This window comes from Bufo bufo, chromosome 8, assembly GCF_905171765.1.
Source record: "Bufo bufo chromosome 8, aBufBuf1.1, whole genome shotgun sequence".
NCBI lineage: Eukaryota > Metazoa > Chordata > Amphibia > Anura > Bufonidae > Bufo > Bufo bufo.
The window spans coordinates 78,528,416-78,551,689 of NC_053396.1; the positions used below are offsets into that span (position 1 = coordinate 78,528,416).

Below are 23,274 nucleotides of genomic sequence, written 5' to 3' on the forward strand. Positions count from 1 at the left end.
TCTCTGCCTGAGGAGGTGGTGATGGTGAGTACAATAAAGGAATTCAAGAGGGGCCTGGATGTATTTCTGGAGTGTAATAATATTACAGGCTATAGCTACTAGAGAGGGGTCGTTGATCCAGGGAGTTAGTCTGATTGCCTGATTGGAGTAGGGAAGGAATTTTTTTATTCCCTTAGGTCTGTTTCACACGAGTGAGTTTTCCACGCGGGTGCAATGCGTGACGTGAACGCATAGCATCCGCACTAAATCCTGACCCATTCATTTCAATGGGTCTGTGTATATGAGCGTTGTTTTTCACGCATCAGTTCTGCGTTGCGTGAAAATCGGAGCATGTTCTATATTCTGCGCTTTTCACGCAGCCCTGGCCCCATAGAAGTGAATGGGGCTGCATGAAAAACGCGTTTTTCACTGATGGTTGCTAAGAGATGTTGTTTGTAAACTTTCAGTTTATCACACGCGTGAAAAACGCATCAAAACGCATTGCACCCGTGCGGAAAAAACTGAACAACTGAACGCAATCGCAGACAAAACTGACTGAACTTGCTTGCAAAATAGTGCGAGTTTCACTGAACGCACCCTGAACACATCCGGACCTAATCCGTCACCCTCGTGTGAAAGGGGCCTTAAAGTGGGGAAAATTGGCTTCTACCTCAAGTTTTTTTTTACCTTCCTCTGGATCAACTTGCAGGATAACAGGCCGAACTGGATGGACAAATGTCTTTTTTCGGCCTTAAATACTATGTTACTATTATGTAAGCCCCACAAAGCGATTTCATAACTGAATTGGTCCTTAAAGGAGTTGTCTCACTTCAGTAAATTAATAAAAGGGACTACTGTATTCTGATGGTCCATATTGCCTCCTTTGTTGGCTTAATCTATTTCTTTCCCCATCACATTACACACTGCTCGTTTTCAAGGGTTAAGGCCGCTTCTGCAATCCAGTTGCAGTGGCCGTATATGCATTTTTTATTTAAATAAAGGCTGCACTGTTTCCTATCCTCTCATGAACAGCTACCATGAAAAGCTAGCGAACAGTGCGGCCACCCACACCACTGTCCCTACATACCTGCACAATTTGTCCTGAGAGCCCACAACTAGATGACACTTCTTAGCTAAGTGCTGGGGCGTAAACCAAAATGGGAACACCAGACAGGCAAAACCAGGACCAAATCAAAATCCAAAATTATACAAATACACAAATACACAGCAGAGTAAAACCAGTAGAAAAATGTCAAAGAAAGTTAGTATCAAAGGCGAGGTCACAAAGTAGCCAAGTTACCAGGAGATCACATCAGAGGCAATCGGTGATCCAAAGTAGCAAACACTCAACTAGCTGGAGATACATAAATACCAGTCACAGGCAACTGGTCTGTTTAAATAGCCTGCCCTCTGGAAACATGCGACACTGGCATAGAGTCAGACTGGTCCAGCGTCCGAGCTCCCTGAAAGGTCGAGCAGCCCCACTATCAGCAGGGCTGGTTGCCGGGAATGCTGCAGGAGCACAGACAGGTAAGTGTTTAACAGTAGTACCCCTCCACCTTCTACAAGAGGCCACTGACCCAACAAAAAATATATACATGAGGATGTATAGCACCCTATCCGGTTTAGCTTTCATCTCAGATGCCAAGTCATTGAAAATAGTGGAAATGACAATACCAGCAGCAAGATGGACTCTGGTTTGGAATCTGAGGAATGACCGACATAAGGCATTTTCCTTAATATTGTTTGAAATCAGCCCTAAATGTACCCTCACTGCAACTTTTGGTTACCCATTTCTCCATTCAAACAACAATATTTTTGGTCTGCAAATTGCGGATCCGCAGAACACAGGTACTGGCCATGTGCGCTCCACATTTTATGGAATGCAAACAGCCAGTCCTATGATAGAAATGCCTATCCTTGTCTGCAATTGCGGACTACATACATTATAGGGAAGATAAAAAGGAGGCAGAACCATATGTGCGATGTCAGTTTGTAAGGAGAAATATAAATATCACTGAGCAAAATAAACCCCTAAAATATATCTTTTAATGGTATACAAAATAAAATTAAAAACCCCAACTTATATCTAAATAAGCACAGGTATGATGACCTATATCCAATGTCCGTGCTGAAGATAAGGTATCAGCACGGTGACAAAATACACAATAAGGCCATTTTTTCTTCCGTGGGTCTTCCTTGATTTTTGGAGGATCCACGGACATGAAAAAAAAAGTTGTTTTGGTGTCCGCCTGGCCGTGCGGAGCCAAAAGGATCCGTCCTGACTTACAATGCAAGTCAATGGGGACGGATCCGTTTGACGTTGACACAATATGGTGCAATTGCAAACGGATCCATCCCCCATTGACTTTTAATGTAAAGTCAGGAGTCCCTATTATACCATCGGATCGGAGTTTTCTCCGATCACCATGGGAACGCCTCTATGTTAGATACCATCGGATTTGAGTTAGATCGTGAAACTCAGATCCGACAGTATATTCTAACACAGAGGCGTTCCCATGGTGATGGGGACGCTTCAGGGCGTTCCCATGGTGATGGGGACGCTTCAGGTTAGAATATACTAAAAGAACTGTGTACATGACTGCCCCCTGCTGCCTGGCAGGTGCTGCCAGGCAGCAGGGGGCAGACCCCCCCTCCCTCTATTTAACTCATTGGTGGCCAGTGCGGCCGGCCCCCCCCTCCCTCCCTTGTATTTAACACATTGGTGGCCAGTGCGGCCGGCCACCCCTCCCCTCTCTTGTATTTAACACATTGGTGGCCAGTGCGGCCGCCCCCCCCCCCTCCCTCCCCTAATTAAAATGACCGACCCCCCATCATTGGTGGCAGCGGAGAGTTCCGATCGGAGTCCCAGTTTAATCGCTGGGACTCCGATCGGTAACCATGGCAACCAGGACACTACTGAAGTCCTGGCTGCCATGGTTACTTAGCAATTTTAGAAGCATTATACTTACCTGCGATGTCTGTGAGCGGCCGGGCGCTCCTCCTACTGGTAAGTGAAAGGTCTATGCTATAAGCAATGCGCCGCACAGACCTTTCACTTACCAGTAGGAGGAGCGCCCGGCCGGTCACAGACATCGCAGGTAAGTATAATGCTTCTAAAATTGCTAAGTAACCATGGCAGCCAGGACTGCAGTAGCGTCTTGGCTGCCATGGTAACCGATCGGAGCCCCAGCGATTAAACTGGGACTCCGATCGGAACTCTCCGCTGCCACCAATAATGGGGGGGGCCGGCCGCACTGGCCACCAATGTGTTAAATACAAGGGAGGGAGGGGGGGCTGGCCACCAATGTGTTAAATACAAGGGAGGGAGGGAGGGGGGGCCGGCCGCACTGGCCACCAATGAGTTAAATACAGGGGGGGGAGGAAGGGGGGGTCTGCCCCCTGCTGCCTGGCAGCACCTGCCAGGCAGCAGGGGGCAGTCATGTACACAGTTCTTTTAGTATATTCTAACCTGAAGCGTCCCCATCACCATGGGAACGCCTCTGTGTTAGAATATACTGTCGGATCTGAGTTTTCACAAAGTGAAAAATCAGATCTAAAAAGCTTTTATGCAGACGGATCAGCGGATCCGTCTGTGTGAAAGTAGCCTACGGACAAGGATGACGGACGCGGATGGCAATCTTGTGTGCATCCGTGTTTTTTCACGGACCCATTGACTTGAATGGGTCCGTGAACCGTTGTCCGTCAAAAAAATAGGACAGGTCATATTTTTTTGACGGACAGGAAACACAGATCACGGATGCGGCTTCAAAACTGTGCATTTTCCGATTTTTCCACGGACCCATTGAAAGTCAATGGGTCCGCGAAAAAAAACTGAAAGCTGAACAACGGCCGCGGATGCACACAACGGTCGTGTGCATGAGGCCTAACAGCAAGGAAAGAATGGTGACCAGCCTCACATCCGTATTTCTGGTAGACTCTATAAATCCACACACCTTGGTGAAGTTATCTAATAAAGACTCACGGCTAGTTGCATAAATAACCAGTGATCTGTCTGATAAAGACTCACGGTTACTTGCATACAGGTAATCTCGTGATTGAGGGAGACTCCAGGTAACACATCATCGGGTTGTCTGTGGGTCAGCAGCCAGGACCATAGGGTGGGAAAGATATAAATTCCCTAAGTTGTCCCTACCGGCTAACCCTGCCTAAAAACAGAGCACCCGCCCCGAAAGTGGCGACCCCACTTCTCGGTGGCTAAACCCTCAGACACCCTAAATATCCCTGCTGAAAAGATGATCTTTCCGACGCTGGACAGCGTTTTGTTGATACAAATTAGCTGCAGATCAGACACATATGATAAGGGCACCAAGATAGAAAGGACCGCACTAGTGAATGAGAATGTTCCCTTTTAAAAGCCGCGCGTCTGGTGTCACTTCCGGTCATATGATCGTACTGAAAATTCACAATGAACTATAATGTAATCAGAATTCACCTCTAAGAGTCAAATAACCTTCAATCTCCAAAGGATCAATGTCCTTGATGATGATAATTACAATGTATCGAACTACATACATATTCGGGCGGAACTACCTCATCAAAAGCTCCATCAGAGCGCATCCAGGAAGTGCCGATGTCCAGTGGAACGCATACTGCGTTCCAGCAGCCGGAAATGACGTACGTCGGCCGGATATGCCTCTTTTAGGCAGCGCAGATATGACCAAGCGCTGCCATGGTTACATGACGCTACTCTCAAATTACGGTGATTACTCATACTATGCAGCATCAAGATTAGCAAAGGGAAATCAATCACTAGGAAGCTGACTTATGGTGCCCCATGGGGAATATAGACAAGGACAGTTAATAAACCCTAATGGATCAAACCATACATAAGGTGATCAGGGTGTCCCTATATAGTGGTGTACATTAAATTGGCCATTTTTATTTGGATATGGTATACAGGCAGAATTTTAGTCTGTACACTAACTTGGTACACAGAAACTTTTTTATATATACATAAAACACTGTTATTAGGATCATGTAGGCTACAGAAAGCAAGAATAGGAAATCTGTTCATTGAGACCCATTGGATTCACCGTTTTGAGATGGTGAATCCACTGGGCCTCCTTGCGGAGTATCCTTTTATCCCAGTCTCCGCCTCTGGGTGATTTACGTACCACCTCAATAACTTGAAACCGTAGGGCGCTAAAATCACCAGTGATATTCCAGGACATGCCTGGCTACCGGTTTGTCCCTCCGATGTGGTCTCCCACACGTCTTCTCAGTTCCCTTTGGAACTCTCCACGTGGAGAAACACGTCGGAAAGATCATCTTTTCAGCAGGGATATTTAGGGTGTCTGAGGTTTTAGCCACTGAGAAGTGGGGTCGCCCCTTTCGGGGCGGGTGCTCTGCCTTTAGGCAGGGTTAGCCGGCAGGGACAACTTAGGGAATTTAGATCTTCCCCACCCCACGGTCCTGACTGCTGACCCACAGACAACCCGATGATGTGTTACCTAGAGTCTCCCTCAATCACGAGATTACCTGTATGCAAGTAACCTTAAGTCTTTATCAGACAGATTGCTGGTTATTTATGCAACTAGCCGTGAGTCTTTATTAGATAACTTCACCAAGGTGTGTGGATTTATAGAGTCTACCAGAAATACGGATGTGAGGCTGGTCACCGTTCTTTCCTTGCTGTTATTGTGTATTTTTTCAACGTGCTGATACCTTATCTTCAGCACGGACATTGGATATAGGTCATCATACCGGTGTTTATTTAGATATAAGTTGGGGTTTATCCATTTAATTTAATTTTGTATACCATTAAAAGTTATATTTTAGGGGTTTATTTTGCTCAGTGATATTTCTATTGTTTCCCCTACGCAAATACATTTGCATGTCAGTGATATTAAGGAGAAATATAGCGAAGGTTAGGGTACGCTTACTGTCCGCGGTTGTGAGGAGTCACAGCCACTGTAGAAAGCCTTGCTGGTAATTATAGTTGGCCGAGCAGCACAACAGCATCTTCCAGGCTGCAGCCGCTCTGTGGTGCCTCGGTAGAGGAGGTGTACACAGAAGCATCAGAGAAAAGATAATAAAAACAAGTTTTGACCACAGATTGTCCTGATGAAGAGGGATTTCCTACCCTCGAAACACGTAGACTATCCTGCAAATAAAACCACCTATTCACCCTATTGGTGATTTTGTCTGAATCCATCCAAGCAAGTGCCGAAAAAAGCAGTCAAAACTTGTTTTTATTATTATATTTTCTCTAAATTATAGGAAATACATACTGGAAGTAGGTCCTAGGAAATACCTGCTCAACTAGGTGACCTTCCCGAGAGCCACTTAGGTGCTGACGTCTTTCTGGTGGCAGCCATTTAGGACAGGACTGGAGCAGACAGCCAACGTCACCCCAATAGAAACCACCCTTTTCTCCTTTTGAAGCTCCCTCTGTCTTGAACAGACCATTACACCCAGCTACATATGTTCATCCATGGAAGCAGCTGGAGAAAGTGGATGGTAAGCCTGGACCGTAAACTTGAACAAATGAGGATGAACGTTCTTTTCTACGTCAGTCTAAACGCACTGCTAAAGTCATGGTCTTGTCAAGAGAATCAGGTAAAGGATAAGGCAAATACAAGTCCTTGAATGTGTCAGAAAGACCGTGGCAGAATTGACTTCGCAGAGCCAGGTCATTCGATTTACGAAAATCTGCACAATTGTCCTTGTAACGGATCCCCTTCCGTTAATGGACGCTTCCTAGCTTGCGCCGAGGACCACAAGCACCGCACTGGGCACCACAACCACCGCAGACTCCACAACCGCCGTAGTTTAACTGGAGCCGCACCGTCTTTCTTCCACCCTGAATGAACCTCCAGCCTTCAGGACCGTGTGGGAAAGATCTCTCCTCCAGGGAATATGCAGAGCATAGCAATCCCCAGCGTGATACAGCAATTCCCTCCAATAACGAGACGAGGCTTCGTTTTGAAGGGTTAGAAAAACATGAACACTTTATTGAGGGCTACCCGCCCGTATTTATGCAGGTCCCCATCTGGTGTACACGCCGCTAGGGGACCAGAAGGAGGACTGCGACACAGGACAGATACGTAGCACTCAGGATATACAGACACAACACATCCCCACAATGCATCATGGTTTCCTCCTCTCTGCCCTGGAGACACCCGAAGAGCAATTCAATTATCTCTCAGGACAAAGGGAAATCACCAATACACATGTGGGAACAACAGGACAGGAATCCCCACCCAAACACACAATGTCACACCCTCCCAGCCAACACAGACATTTAACCTATTCCCAGATAGCTCAAGTCTGAGGGCATATCATTAGGGGAATGCCGCTCAGAGTACACAAATACAATAAAATTAGCTATCTGGGTGCCATTTTTTAATCCATACGGATGGGTCTGTCACAAATTCCAACCGCGTTCGGTCCTATTAACAGTCCAGACATGCGGCATAGTTCTGTTACACAGTTCTTGAAGGGTAATATGTCCCGGAGCCATAGTCGTAGGGCAGGAGGCTAGCCATAAGTTTTCTACAATGCCCAGTGGCAAATGGAAGTTTGTCACACATCTCCCCTTTGGGGGGAAGACTAACCAGGCACCTGACCTTCTGTCGGTCAGTGCCTCCGTTAGTCGATCCACCAACCCACAGTAACCAAATGCCCGAGTAGGCCACCCACAACAAACAGGTACAAGGATGACCCACCCACAAGAAACAGTTACTGCACCTGGGTATTTTGCTGTGGGGACTTGAGGGAGGGCAGAGGCCGACTGCACTCTGCCCAGCTGCCAGCTCTTCTGCTGGGGTGCTGAGACCATAGTCCGGCTCAGTAGCCAGAGGAACATGGGAGTCAGTAGGGGTTAACATCGCCTCTGTTAACCCTGAGGCCACGTTAGGAGTTAACTGGGGAGGGGAATTTGTACTTACCCCCTCCTCCTGTTGTCCTGGTGAGGGTAGTGGGGGATCTGGACAGGCTGTCCAGCCTCCCGGTAGGTCAGGCGCAGAGACCACGGTCCCATCTGCGCCGTCTGGGCGATTGGTGTCTCCCCTTGTTAGGGTAAGCTGCCGCTGGGGAGAGAGGGTGCTGCGCTCCTCTCCCTGAAACACAGGCTGCCGCTGGGGAGGAAGGGCAACACCTTCAGCTCCCTGGGGTACACACACCCGCTGGGGGGGAAGGAGGGCACCTTCAGCTCCCTGTAACACACACTGCCGCTGGGGAGGAAGGACGACACCTTCAGCTCCCTGGGGTTCACACTGCCGCTGGGGGGGAAGGACGACACCTTCGGCCCCCTGGGGTACACACTGCCGCTGGGGAGGAAGGAGGGCACCTTCAGCTCCCTGTAACACACACTGCTGCTGGGGAGGAAGGACGACACCTTCAGCTCCCTGAGGTTTACACTGCCGCTGGGGGTGAAGGACAACATCTTCGGCCCCCTGGGGTACACACTGCCGCTGGGGGGGAAGTACGACACCTTCGGCCCCCTGTAACTCACGTTTTTGCTGGGGCGCAGGGACGGAATACTTCGCTATCTCTGCCCGATATTCTGCTTCCTTCTGCAGATACTCCGCCAGTTCTCTCCTCACTTCCGGTACAAGTTCCTCTGTTAGGAGGGGCCGTAGATAACCAACCGCCTCTTCAGTATAGCGTCAAACCGTACGTGACTATACCAATATTCCAGTTTTGCTTGGTGTTCCCAGGATGCTGCTTCTCGCACTAGGGAAGCCATCCCACCACTTGCCACCAATGTAACGGATCCGCTTCAGTTAATGGACGCTTCCTAGCTTGCGCCGAGGACCACAAGCCCCGTACTGGACACCACAACCGCCGTAGCTTAACTGGAGCCGCGCCGTCTTTCTTCCACCCTGAATGAACCTCCAGCCTTCAGGACCGTGTGGGAAAGATCTCTCCTCCAGGGAATATGCAGAGCATAGCAATCCCCAGCGTGATACAGCAATTCCCTCCAATAACGAGACGAGGCTTCGTTTTGAAGGGTTAGAAAAACATGAACACTTTATTGAGGGCTACCCGTCCGTATTTATGCAGGTCCCCATCTGGTGTACACGCCCCTAGGGGACCAGAAGGAGGACTGCGACACAGGACAGATACGTAGCACTCAGGATATACAGACACAACACATCCCCACAATGCATCATGGTTTCCTCCTCTCTGATCTGGAGACACCCGAAGAACAATTCAATTATCTCTCAGGACAAAGGGAAATAACCAATACACATGTGGGAACAACAGGACAGGAATCCCCACCCAAACACACAATGTCACACCCTCCCAGCCAACACTGACATTTAACCTATTCCCAGATAGCTCAAGTCTGAGGGCATATCATTAGGGGAATGCCGCTCAGAGTACACAAATACAATAAAATTAGCTATCTGGGTGCCATTTTCTAATCCATACGGATGGGTCTGTCACAAATTCCAACCGCGTTCGGTCCTATTAACAGTCCAGACATGCGGCCTAGTTCTGTTACACAGTTCTTGAAGGGTAATATGTCCCGGGGCCATAGTCGTAGGGCAGGAGGCTAGCCATAAGTTTTCTACAATGCCCAGTGGCAAATGGCAGTTTGTCACAGTCCTTATCAGGCCGGTGTCCCTGACAGAGTACAACTAATTTGGACTCGGCAAACGCAGTCTGTCAGGCTCATTATAAATGTAAACCAAGAGCAGAGAAAAAAAATAAAAAAAATACCCACAGAAGACAGCTGTGGATAGTCAAGGGGAAAATAGAATGGCTATTCCTAACTATCGCTTTACAGGAGAGAAATACTACCTTCTCTGTGTGCTCAAACCCCAATGTGTGAGGTCTGAGACAAAAATAGCATTTGCAACTCTCCCTGAAAAAATAAGAATTGCTTCCTAGCTCCCACAATTTGATCAGGCAGCTTACCTTGGGGTTCTAGGAGCTGTGAGGAAACACAAGGGGTGAAGACTACATATTCTCTTGGTGTTGGACCCTTTCTACAAGATGCTGGACCAGCTGGGTGAGACCGTGCTTTTGGTATCCTAAAGCCACACTAGGATCCATACTAGCAAAAAAAAAAAAAGCATGCTAACCTGCGATTCTGTCGTGAAAGGGTAGGAAACAGTGCAGCCCTGTACTCCACCCACACCGCTGTCCCTACCTACTTGCACGATCCGTCCTAAGTGACGGCCCACAACTGGACGACAATCCCTTCTTAGCTAAGTGCTGGGGCCTAAACCAAAATGGGAACAGTAGTCAGAAAGAAAGAGAACACCAGACAGGCAAAACCAGGACTGAATCCAAAATCACAGTAGAGTGAAACCAGGAGACGTCCTAGACAAAGGTGAAGTCAAAAGCCCAGGCGCTCACGTCAGAGGCAATGTAAAATAAAACAAGCAAAAGGTCAGTGATCCAGCGCAACAAACACACAACTAGGTAGTGAGGCTCAGAAAACCAATCACCAGCAGCTGTCTAAGAACCCCACCCTCAGGAAGCATGTGAAGTTTGGGTTCGGAGTTCGGGTATTAGTACAATTCCGTTATGGATTCTGTTATCACGGAATGCACCAGACGCCTTTAAGAGGCACTCTGTCATTAAAGAAGTCAATGGGCGGCAAAACGGAATTGCACTAATACCGGAAAAACACGTTTGCTCATCCCTATTGATGACCTATCATAAGGACCCCGCGCTGATCAGCTGTATGAAGGGGGGGCGGCGCTCTACACAAGCACCACTTCCTGGTCTTTACACTACACGTCATCTCCTGCAGGGCGGCGCTGTACTGTAAGTGAATGCAGCAAGTACTGGTATTATACTGCACTTCCAGAGGATGGGCTCACATTGAGGGCCTCCTCGTCACACAGCTGATCAGTGAGGGATCCTGGGAGTCAGATACTGAGGACAGCTCATCAGTATACAGTAGCTGGCCCTCAGCTCACTTAACCACTTCCCGCAACTGTAACGCCGAAAGGCGTCATTGCGGCGGCTCCCCCAGGCTACGCTAACGCCAATAGGCGTCATCTCGCGTGAGCCGAGATTTCCTGTGAACGCGCGCACACAGGCGCGCGCGCTCACAGGAACGGAAGGTAAGAGAGTTGATCTCCAGCCTGCCAGCGGCGATCGTTCGCTGGCAGGCTGGAGATGTTTTTTTTTTAACCCCTAACAGGTATATTAGACGCTGTTTTGATAACAGCGTCTAATATACCTGCTACCTGGTCCTCTGGTGGTCCCCTTTGTTTGGATCGACCACCAGAGGACACAGGTAGCTCAGTAAAGTAGCACCAAGCACCACTACACTACACACCCCCCCCCCGGTCACTTATTAACCCCTTATTAGCCCCTGATCACCCCATATAGACTCCCTGATCACCCCCCTGTCATTGATCACCCCCCTGTAAAGCTCCATTCAGACGTCCGCATGATTTTTACGGATCCACTGATAGATGGATCGGATCCGCAAAACGCATCCGGACGTCTGAATGAAGCCTTACAGGGGCGTGATCAATGACTGTGGTGATTACCCCATATATACTCCCTGATCACCCCCCTGTCATTGATTACCCCCCTGTAAAGCTCCATTCAGACGTCCGCATGATTTTTACGGATGCACTGATAGATGGATCGGATCCGCAAAACGCATCCGGACGTCTGAATGAAGCCTTACAGGGGCATGATCAATGACTGTGGTGATCACCCCATATAGACTCCCTGATCACCCCCGTCATTGATTACCCCCCTGTCATTGATTACCCCCCTGTAAAGCTCCATTCAGACGTCCGCATGATTTTTACGGATGCACTGATAGATGGATCGGATCCGCAAAACGCATCCGGACGTCTGAATGAAGCCTTACAGGGGCATAATCAATGACTGTGGTGATCACCCCATATAGACTCCCTGATCACCCCCCTGTAAAGCTCCATTCAGATGTCCGCATGATTTTTACGGATGCACTGATAGATGGATCGGATCCGCAAAACGCATCCGGACGTCTGAATGAAGCCTTACAGGGGCGTGATCAATGCCTGTGGTGATCACCCCATATAGACTCCCTGATCACCCCCCTGTCATTGATTACCCCCCTGTAAAGCTCCATTCAGACGTCCGCATGATTTTTACGGATCCACTAATAGATGGATCGGATCCGCAAAACGCATCCGGACGTCTGAATGAAGCCTTACATGGGCGTGATCAATGACTGTGGTGATCACCCCATATAGACTCCCTGATCACCCCCCTGTCATTGATCACCCCCCTGTCATTGATCACCCCCCTGTCATTGATCACCCCCCCTGTCATTGATCACCCCCCCTGTCATTGATCACCCCCCCTGTCATTGATCACCCCTCTGTAAGGCTCCATTCAGACATTTTTTTGGCCCAAGTTAGCGGAATTATTATTATTTTTTTCTTACAAAGTCTCATATTCCACTAACTTGTGTCAAAAAATAAAATCTCACATGAACTCACCATACCCCTCACGGAATCCAAATGCGTAAAATTTTTTAGACATTTATATTCCAGACTTCTTCTCACGCTTTAGGGCCCCTAGAATGCCAGGGCAGTATAAATACCCCACATGTGACCCCATTTCGGAAAGAAGACACCCCCAGGTATTCCGTGAGGGGCATATTGAGTCCATGAAAGATTGAAATTTTTGTCCCAAGTTAGCGGAACGGGAGACTTTGTGAGAAAAAAATTAAAAATATCAATTTCCGCTAACTTGTGCCAAAAAAAAATAATTTCTATGAACTCGCCATGCCCCTCATTGAATACCTTGGGGTGTCTTCTTTCCAAAATGGGGTCACATGTGGGGTATTTATACTGCCCTGGCATTCTAGGGGCCCCAAAGCGTGAGAAGAAGTCTGGTATCCAAATGTCTAAAAATGCCCTCCTAAAAGGAATTTGGGCACCTTTGCGCATCTAGGCTGCAAAAAAGTGTCACACATCTGGTATCGCCGTACTCAGGAGAAGTTGGGGAATGTGTTTTGGGGTGTCATTTTACATATACACATGCTGGGTGAGAGAAATATCTTGGTCAAATGCCAACTTTGTATAAAAAAATGGGAAAAGTTGTCTTTTGCCAAGATATTTCTCTCACCCAGCAAGGGTATATGTAAAATGACACCCCAAAACACATTCCCCAACTTCTCCAGAATACGGCGATACCACATGTGTGACACTTTTTTGCAGCCTAGGTGGGCAAAGGGGCCCATATTCCAAAGAGCACCTTTAGGATTTCACAGGTCATTTACCTACTTACCACACATTAGGGCCCCTGGAAAATGCCAGGGCAGTATAACTACCCCACAAGTGACCCCATTTTGGAAAGAAGACACCCCAAGGTATTCCGTGAGGGGCATGGCGAGTTCCTAGAATTTTTTATTTTTTGTCACAAGTTAGTGGAAAATGCTGATTTTTTTTTTCATACAAAGTCTCATATTCCACTAACTTGTGACAAAAAATAAAAACTTCCATGAACTCACTATGCCCATCAGCGAATACCTTGGGGTCTCTTCTTTCCAAAATGGGGTCACTTGTGGGGTAGTTATACTGCCCTGGCATTCTAGGGGCCCAAATGTGTGGTAAGGAGTTTGAAATCAAATTCTGTAAAAAATGACCTGTGAAATCCGAAAGGTGCTCTTTGGAATATGGGCCCCTTTGCCCACCTAGGCTGCAAAAAAGTGTCACACATCTGGTATCCCCGTACTCAGGAGAAGGTGGGAAATGTGTTTTGGGGTGTCATTTTACATATACCCCTGCTGGGTGAGAGAAATATCTTGGCAAAAGACAACTTTTCCCATTTTTTTATACAAAGTTGGCATTTGACCAAGATATTTATCTCACCCAGCATGGGTATATGTAAAATGACACCCCAAAACACATTCCTCAACTTCTCCTGAATACAGAGATACCAGATGTGTGACACTTTTTTGCAGCCTAGGTGGGCAAAGGGGCCCATATTCCAAAGAGCACCTTTCGGATTTAACAGGTCATTTTTTACAGAATTTGATTTCAAACTCCTTACCACACATTCAGGCCCCTAGAATGCCAGGGCAGTATAACTACCCCACAAGTGACCCCATTTTGGAAAGAAGAGACCCCAAGGTATTCGCTGATGGGCATAGTGAGTTCATGAAAGTTTTTATTTTTTGTCACAAGTTAGTGGAATATGAGACTTTGTATGAAAAAAAAAAAAAAATCATCATTTTCCACTAACTTGTGACAAAAAATAAAAATTTCTAGGAACTTGCCATGCCCCTCACGGAATACCTTGGGGTGTCTTCTTTCCAAAATGGGGTCACTTGTGGGGTAGTTATACTGCCCTGGCATTCTAGGGGCCCGAATGTGTGGTAAGGAGTTTGAAATCAAATTCTGTAAAAAATGACCTGTGAAATCCGAAAGGTGCTCTTTGGAATATGGGCCCCTTTGCCCACCTAGGCTGCAAAAAAGTGTCACACATCTGGTATTGCCGTACTCAGGAGAAGGTGGGGAATGTGTTTTGGGGTGTCATTTTACATATACCCATGCTGGGTGAGAGAAATATCTTGGCAAAAGACAACTTTTCCCATTTTTTTATACAAAGTTGGCATTTGACCAAGATATTTATCTCACCCAGCATGGGTATATGTAAAATGACACCCCAAAACACATTCCTCAACTTCTCCTGAATACAGAGATACCAGATGTGTGACACTTTTTTGCAGCCTAGGTGGGCAAAGGGGCCCATATTCCAAAGAGCACCTTTCGGATTTCACAGGTCATTTTTTACAGAATTTGATTTCAAACTCCTTACCACACATTTGGGCCCCTAGAATGCCAGGGCAGTATAACTACCCCACAAGTGACCCCATTTTGGAAAGAAGAGACCCCAAGGTATTTCGTGATGGGCATAGTGAGTTCATAGAAGTTTTTATTTTTTGTCACAAGTTAGTGGAATGAGACTTTGTAAGAAAAAAAAAAAATCATCATTTTCCACTAACTTGTGACAAAAAATAAAAAGTTCTATGAACTCACTATGCCCATCAGCGAATACCTTAGGGTGTGTACTTTCCGAAATGGGGTCATTTGTGGGGTGTTTGTACTGTCTGGCCATTGTAGAACCTCAGGAAACATGACAGGTGCTCAGAAAGTCAGAGCTGCTTCAAAAAGCGGAAATTCACATTTTTGTACCATAGTTTGTAAACGCTATAACTTTTACCCAAACCATTTTTTTTTTACCCAAACATTTTTTTTTTATCAAAGACATGTAGAACTATAAATTTAGAGCAAAATTTCTATATGGATCTCGTTTTTTTTGCAAAATTTTACAACTGAAAGTGAAAAATGTCATTTTTTTGCAAAAAAATCGTTAAATTTCGATTAATAACAAAAAAAGTTCAAATGTCAGCAGCAATGAAATACCACCAAATGAAAGCTCTATTAGTGAGAAGAAAAGGAGGTAAAATTCATTTGGGTGGTAAGTTGCATGACCGAGCAATAAACGGTGAAAGTAGTGTAGTGCCGATTTGTAAAAAAGGGCCTGGTCTTTAGGGGGGTATAAACCTGTGGTCCTTAAGTGGTTAATGAGGGAACATATCTTTTCTGTATCATTTTTTTCAGAAAGAAGCCTTTGCTTCAGTAAACCGTTGTTCTGTATGTGAACCTCGCGCCAGATTCTGCACAGACTGATGCTCAGGACCCGCAGATCACAGGATAGCCTCGGCAGCTGTAGTTACGAGCGTGTCAGGGGGCGGGGACAAGCACACCATGCAGCTTATATGGAGTTTTGTATGGAAAATGCACATGTTCACGCAATGGATTTTGAAAATGCACTGAAAAAAGCACAGAATCCACAGGGTTTTTTTTGCACATTTTTATTGGTTTTTTTTATGCGTCTTTTTTGTTTTGAATGGGTGTTCACTTCAATACAAAGCTGCATTTTTAGCTCAAGGTTTTTGTCGCAGATCTGAATTGAAAACACACACTTATTTTTTTTATGCCTCCCATTGATTTCCATGGGAGAGTCAGCACAGATTCCTCCCCGAGGTATGCTAGTGTGTGCTGCTTCTATTAGTTTGGGCAAACGGAATGAGATTTGACAAATCGCATTTACCCTTTACTTTTTCCTTATATTGCTAACGCAGTGTGAACAGAGTCCTATAGGTTCACATTGGCGCTATACTCATCTGCTGCAGCAACACAATGAAAACGAGCGAAGCCCGGAGCTCTCACAGGACGGCCACCTGCTCACTATAATAGAGTCCCTTATAGAGGAACATGCCGCGTTATTTTCTCTGCCGTTTTATGAAATGTGAACGTATGCATATCTAGCTTCACTGGGAGCAGGGAAACAATGGACGGCGCAGACTGTTACCAGCCCCGCACATGCAACGCGTCTCCTTCCTTCTGTACCAGGCTGAAACGTGTATCACATCACATCACGTCCGAGGACGTAGGCCCACCGCCCATAGGACGTGACGAGCGCTCCCCTGCGTCATCACGCTGAACGTTCCTCGTGACGTTTGCCTGCGCGCCTCAACCGGAAGCGGATGTTGTCTGTTTTGATGACGTTTTGTGATTCGACTCCACGTAGGCTCGTAGCAACATAAGTGCAAAAAAGAAAACATGGCGGAAACAGAGGAGAAGCAGGAAAACGGGAGCAAACAGCTGGTGAGCTTGTGGGGCTGACGTTTGTGAAAAGCCGCAGTGTAGTCCAGTGTGTACAGGCAGTGATCTGGGGATGGACGGTCATTGGGCTGTATGTATAGAGGGGGATAGAATACAGCAACCTCTGGTGGGGGTAACTGCTTCATGTGCTGAGGCCACTGACCAGCTGGGCTACGGCAGATCCCAGGAGCCCCTTAGTTCTAGTCATTGTGGTGGTCTCAGCGCCTAGGTCCGCCCTGTCATTCCTGCTGGTCTGCTTTTCTATGTTATATCAGTCACTTATTATTTGGAGAGAAGCTGGCACGTGTCCTGCGTGCAGCCGCTGGGGAAGTGGGGTGTACATGCATGACCGTGCGACACACGCCCTAACAGGACCTACTGAAAGGGCGTATCTGGGTGAAGCTGTGGTATACGCAGGAGAGCATTGAATAGGGGACCGTTATTGCTAAAGGGGTTGTACAAGTGGTCTGACCGCCAGGACTATGTCCACCACTATAGCGGTAAGCACCAGTGCATTCTCATGGGGCTGAGGTCGCTGGAGGTCCCGGCAGCCGGATTCGCAGTGATCAAACACATATTCTCTCTCCTATATACATGTTATTAGTAGCACAGCCCCTTTCATATCAAGAAGCGTTGAAAGGATATTATAACATTGTACCTTTCATTATTAACTGAATACACGTTATATAACAGAGAAAACTCTGTAAAACCGCTGCATAGAGCGCACATAACATGAAGTGTCTGGCTGCAATTCTGATGTCCTGAGACTGTATTACTGAAGATGTGTCCTCTGGACACCTGGGACTCCCGCCAATCAGCTGCTTGAGAAGGCAGCGGCGCGCACTAGTTTTTCCTAGACCACATAGCCTAAGCGCAGCTCTGCCCCATTGAAGTGAATGGGGCAGAGCTGTGATGCCACTATACAGCGTGGTGAGCACGGAGAAGGCCACAGCACTACTGTGAACACTGATCAGCAGGGGTCCTGGGTGTCGGACCCCCACCCATCAGATACCGATCACCTATCCAGAGGAAGTTTTGGAAAACTCTTGTCTGCAGGCAGCATGTTATGACGTTTACTGAGCAGATTACTATAGTTTTGTGGGAAAGATTCAGTAAAACTTGTATTTTATGCAATTAGATATCCATTTCTGAGCTCAGTTGTACACAGGGGTGTCTTATCAGTGACTAACAGCTACACCTGTATATGCACTCACACAGGGAATGTTGTCATTCACTGATGGTAGCCGAATAGACCATCTTGAGTGGAGATTTAACCCCTTAATGCGCCATGCCGTACATGTACAGCATTTTCGCCAGCAATTGTATGGAGCAGGCTGCTGCGAAGGGCCTGCTCCATACACAGCGGGTGCCGGCTATGTAATTTAGCAGGCGCCTGACTGCAATGACAGGGAATGGCAATCACGCCAAACCCCCTCATTTAACCCCTCAGATGCTGCGTTCAAGAGCGATTGTAGCATATATGAGGTATGGCAAAGGAATGCGGCTCTGTCTGCCTTCTGATAGGAGCCCCTGCAGTGAAATCACGGAGCTCCGATTGATTAACAAGAGTATACACATACACAAGAGTGACCCCTGTTTGGAGGGAGGCATATCTTGTTTGTGCATGTCACTTGGCTTTTCCTCATTCCTCATATCAATTATTCCTGCTGGAATGGAGATCTGATCTCTACTAAAGACCAGAAATGGAGGGAACAGTGCCATCATATGTTCCCCTTCATACTGTGGCTGAGGCCGTGAAGCTGCCTCTCCCCTGAGGCTTTTCCTTAAAGGGATTCTGTCAGCTAGTTTGAGCCTATAGAGCTGAGGACATGGGCTGCTAGATCGCCACTAGCACATCCGCAATATCCATTCCCCAGAGCTCTCTGTGCTTTTATTCAATAAAATAAATTAACATTATATACACTGCTCAAATAAAATAAAGGGAACACAAAAATAACACATCCTAGATCTGAATTAATTAAATATTCTTCTGAAATACTTTGTTCTTTACATAGTTGAATGTTCTGACCACAAAATCACACAAAAATTGTAAAATTGGAAATCAAATTTTTCAACCCATGGAGGTCTGGATTTGGAGTCACACTCAAAATTAAAGTGGAAAAACACACTACAGGCTGATCCAACTTTGATGTAATGTCCTTAAAACAAGTCAAAATGAGGCTCAGTAGTGTGTGTGGCCTCCACGTGCCTGTATGACCTCCCTACAACGCCTGTGCATGCTCCTGATGAGGTGGCGGACGGTCTCCTGAGGGATCTCCTCCCAGACCTGGACTAAAGCATCTGCCAACTCCTGGACAGTCTGTGGTGCAACGTGACGTTGGTGGATAGAGCGAGACATGATGTCCCAGATGTGCTCAATTGGATTCAGGTCTGGGGAACGGGCGGGCCAGTCCATAGCATCAATGCCTTCATCTTGCAGGAACTGCTGACACACTCCAGCCACATGAGGTCTAGCATTGTCTTGCATTAGGAGGAACCCAGGGCCAACCGCACCAGCATATGGTCTCACAAGGGGTCTGAGGATCTCATCTCGGTACCTAATGGCAGTCAGACTACCTCTGGCAAGCACATGGAGGGCTGTGCGGCCCTCCAAAGAAATGCCACCCCACATCATTACTGACCCAATGCCAAACCGGTCATGCTCGAGGATGTTGCAGGCAGCAGAACGTTTTCCACGGCGTCTCCAGACTCTGTCACGTCTGTCACATGTGGTCAGTGTGAACCTGCTTTCATCTGTGAAGAGCACAAGGCGCCAGTGGCGAATTTGCCAATCTTGGTGTTCTCTGGCAAATGCCAAACGTCCTGCACGGTGTTGGGCTGTAAGCACAACCCCCACCTGTGGACGTCGGGCCCTCATATCACCCTCATGGAGTCTGTTTCTGACCGTTTGAGCAGACACATGCACATTTGTGGCCTGCTGGAGGTCATTTGGCAGGACTCTGGCAGTGCTCCTCCTGTTCCTCCTTGCACAAAGGCGGAGGTAGCGGTCCTGCTGCTGGGTTGTTGCCCTCCTAAGGCCTCCTCCACGTCTCCTGATGTACTGGCCTGTCTCCTGGTAGCGCCTCCATGCTCTGGACACTACGCTGACAGACACAGCAAACCTTCTTGCCACAGCTCGCATTGATGTGCCATCCTGGATAAGCTGCACTACCTGAGCCACTTGTGTGGGTTGTAGACTCCGTCTCAGGCTACCACTAGAGTGAAAGCACCGCCAGCATTCAAAAGTGACCAAAACATCAGCCAGGAAGCATAGGAACTGAGAAGTGGTCTGTGGTCACCACCTGCAGAACCACTCCTTTATTGGGGGTGTCTTGCTAATTGCCTATAATTTCCACCTGTTGTCTATCCCATTTGCACAACAGCATGTGAAATTGATTGTCACTCAGTGTTGCTTCCTAAGTGGACAGTTTGATTTCACAGAAGTGTGATTGACTTGGAGTCACATTGTGTTGTTTAAGCGTTCCCTTTATTTTTTTGAGCAGTGTGTATGTATGTATGTATATATATATATATATATATATATATATATATATATATATATATATTATATATTCTTTTATTTATTTAGTCTGGCAGCACTCCCTTGAATCTTTAGAGGTGCAGGGTGCCCGCGGTAATCCCTCGATTCAGGACGGCAAATAAATGATGAAAGTCCGCAGCACTCCTTAAAAGATTAAATGTGCTCTTTATTCACACATGTCAAGTGACAACGTTTCGGTTCTCACAGAACCTCTCTCAAGTCAGGTGAAACATAAAGTGCAATAGTGCCAATATAAATACATAGTAAGGTTGTTATCAATTAATTAATTAACCAATACAAAAGCGTGCACTCCCCTTTATAGGGATGTTACAATTCATAGACTTACACCACATATCAAAGTGAATAGGGACTGCAAGACGTCCAAACATATGCTATAACATTATAGCTGTGATATTGATTACAAACGTTCCATAGTCATAGTGCATGGTGCATTAAAACCAAAAATACAACTATACCTAGCTGGGAGATTGTGGAGTGAACCAGGAGGATGGCGTCTTAATCCGTGGAGATACACGCTGGTTCTGCACGTCTATGCCTCGCCACTACGGATGTGTGAACCCTTACCCCTCCTATTAGGTGGTACATAACTGCTGTACGTCACCAAGGGCGGAGACCAAATGACCGCACAGTCTAGTATCAATGCAGCGTCGGCACGCATCCCAGGCATGGGAAACACCCTGTACGACTCGTTTTTTTTAAAAGTTTGCCTCAACTGGCCTTTTTCAGGCATTCTTGAATGCACCACTTTATCTCTAACATTCCCTGCTCTTTTATATGCCATCATAGGAGGGTCTCTAAAGGCCGCAATTGTAGGGTGGCCACTACTCAGTAGCCCCCAATGCCGCCTCACTATACGTTCTATACTTGGACTCAACTCATTGTAAGATGACACAAAAGGTAACCTTTCACTTGCCTGCTTCTGCTTTGTAACTAACAGTGCATCTCTAGACATTTTTCTTACTTTGTCAGCATGTCTTTTGACCAAATTTCTAAGATAGCCTCTGTTCACAAATGACTGCTCCATGTTTCCTAAGGCCTGATTCATATTATCCTCCTTGTCCACTATCCTCCTCACTCTAAGCATTTGACTGAATGGTAAAGAATTTACCATCCTCCTTGGATGTCCACTTGCAAAATGCAATAATGTGTTCTTATCAGTTGGCTTGATATTCAAATCTATATGTATTTGTTCATCCTCTATGTATACCTGGGTATCTAAATACTGCACCCTCTTCTGATGCCGTTAATGTAAATTGGATCTCCTTGTCAATGGAGTTCAAAAATACATGAAAGTCCATCAGTGCCTCCATGGTGCCTGTCCATATGAGGAAAATGTCGTCTATGTATCGTCACCACGTCAAAACCTGGTTAAAGTGGGGAGATACATAGACAAGACGCTCCTCAAATGACCGTACAAATATATTTGCATAGGTGGGCGTGGCGTTGGACCCCATCGCCGCGCCCACCATCTGCAAATAGAACTGTCCCTGGAACACAAAGTAATTGTTCCTAAGTGACAGCTCTAATAGTGTCAAAATGAACTGGCGGGTTGGAGCGGGAGAATCCGAGCCCTGTAGCATCTCCGCCACCGCCAGCAAGCCCTTTTCATGATTGATCGAAGTGTACAGTGATACAATATCAAAAGATGCCAGAATCGCCCCCTTCGGGATCCGTATCCCTCTAATTTTGCTAATGAAGTCTCCAGTGTCCCTGATATACGATTTTGCACCTATGGCATATTCTCTCAATATTTTATCCAGAAAGATATTAATATTTGAGAAAATAGAATTCCTGCCTGATATTATAGGCCGTCCCGGGGGAGGGGGGGGGGGGTGGAGTCTATCAGCCTTTTGTGTATCTTAGGTAATGTATATATAGTTGGGGTAACTGGAGACTTCACTACCAAAAACTCTTTAAGTTGTTTGTTTATAATACCCTTTTTCTCTGCTGTATTTAATTGTTCTTCAATTTTTCTGGCAATGTCAAACTTGGGATCCTTCCCCAGTTGTCTGTAGATGCCCGATTCTCCTGATTGTCTGAGAATCTCTTTTACATATTGAGAGGTGTCCATAACCACGATTCCACCACGCTTGTCAGCGGGTTTTATGGTGAGATCAGGGTTTCTGGACAAACTCTCCAAAGCAGACATTTCCTGAGCAGTAATATTAGGTTTCACTAATGAATCTGATTTTAGTTTTTTGTCTTAGTAATGCAATATCTCTTTTCACCGCTTCAACAAAACATTCTAGGGCAGTGATGGTGAACCTTTTAGGGACTGAGTGCCCAAACTGCAACCATATACCCACTTATTTATCGCAAAGTGCCAACACGGCAATTTAACCTGAATACCAATATAGTATACAGTGCTCCAGACTAAAAAAAATATGAAGGAGCCCTTGGCTCCTAACCTGAAAAATTTAGTCGCCAAATTTAAAATATATATAATATAGCTGGGATGCTTAGGAGCATATAAGCCATCTAAGGCCTCATGCACACGAACGTGTATATTCTTTCCATGTCCATTCCGTTTTTTTTTTGCGGGTTGTATACGGAACCATTCATTTCAACGGGTCCGCAAAATAAACGGAAGTTACTCCGTGTGCATTCTGTTTCTGTATGTCCTTACTTCTGTTCCGCCAAAAAATAGAACATGTCCTATTATTGTCCGCATTACGGACAAGGATAGGACTGTTCTATTAGGGGCCAGCTGTTACGTTCCGCAAAATACACAATGCACACGGACGTCATCCGCATTTTATGCAGAACCATTTTTTGCAGACAGCAAGAGGCCTAAGTCTGAGAGGACACAATAACCCCTTTAATCAGTTCATGTTGATTAAGTCAGCTGGCACATGCCCAATGAGGCAGGTCTGTGAACAGTACCGTACCATGAGCTTTTAATTTACTTTTTTACTAGGCCATCTGAAATGACTGAAAATAATCTAACACAGCAATCTAACTCCTGTTATAGGTGCCAGAAAAAAAAAAAAAGGTGTCACGGCTGTCAATCATTAGTGCATGGACAGCTTAAACCAGGAGCACACTAGAAATCAGACAGCAACTGTACATATGTCATTTAGTGCTGATTTGGAAAAATATTAAAGGAGTTAACAAGGGAGG

At 46.4% G+C, this 23,274-nt stretch overlaps 1 protein-coding gene across 1 annotated transcript in view; it reads left to right on the forward strand.

The window, feature by feature from the left end:
• The first annotated feature begins 16,453 nt into the window (after positions 1 to 16,453).
• YIPF6 (Yip1 domain family member 6) overlaps positions 16,454 to 23,274 on the forward strand; it is a 31,835-nt gene continuing 25,014 nt past the window's right edge. Inside the window, exon 1 of the mRNA XM_040404907.1 lies at positions 16,454 to 16,595. Within this exon, the coding sequence (XP_040260841.1) occupies positions 16,551 to 16,595 (45 nt within the window). The 5' untranslated portion in view covers positions 16,454 to 16,550. The remainder of the gene's footprint in view (positions 16,596 to 23,274) is intronic.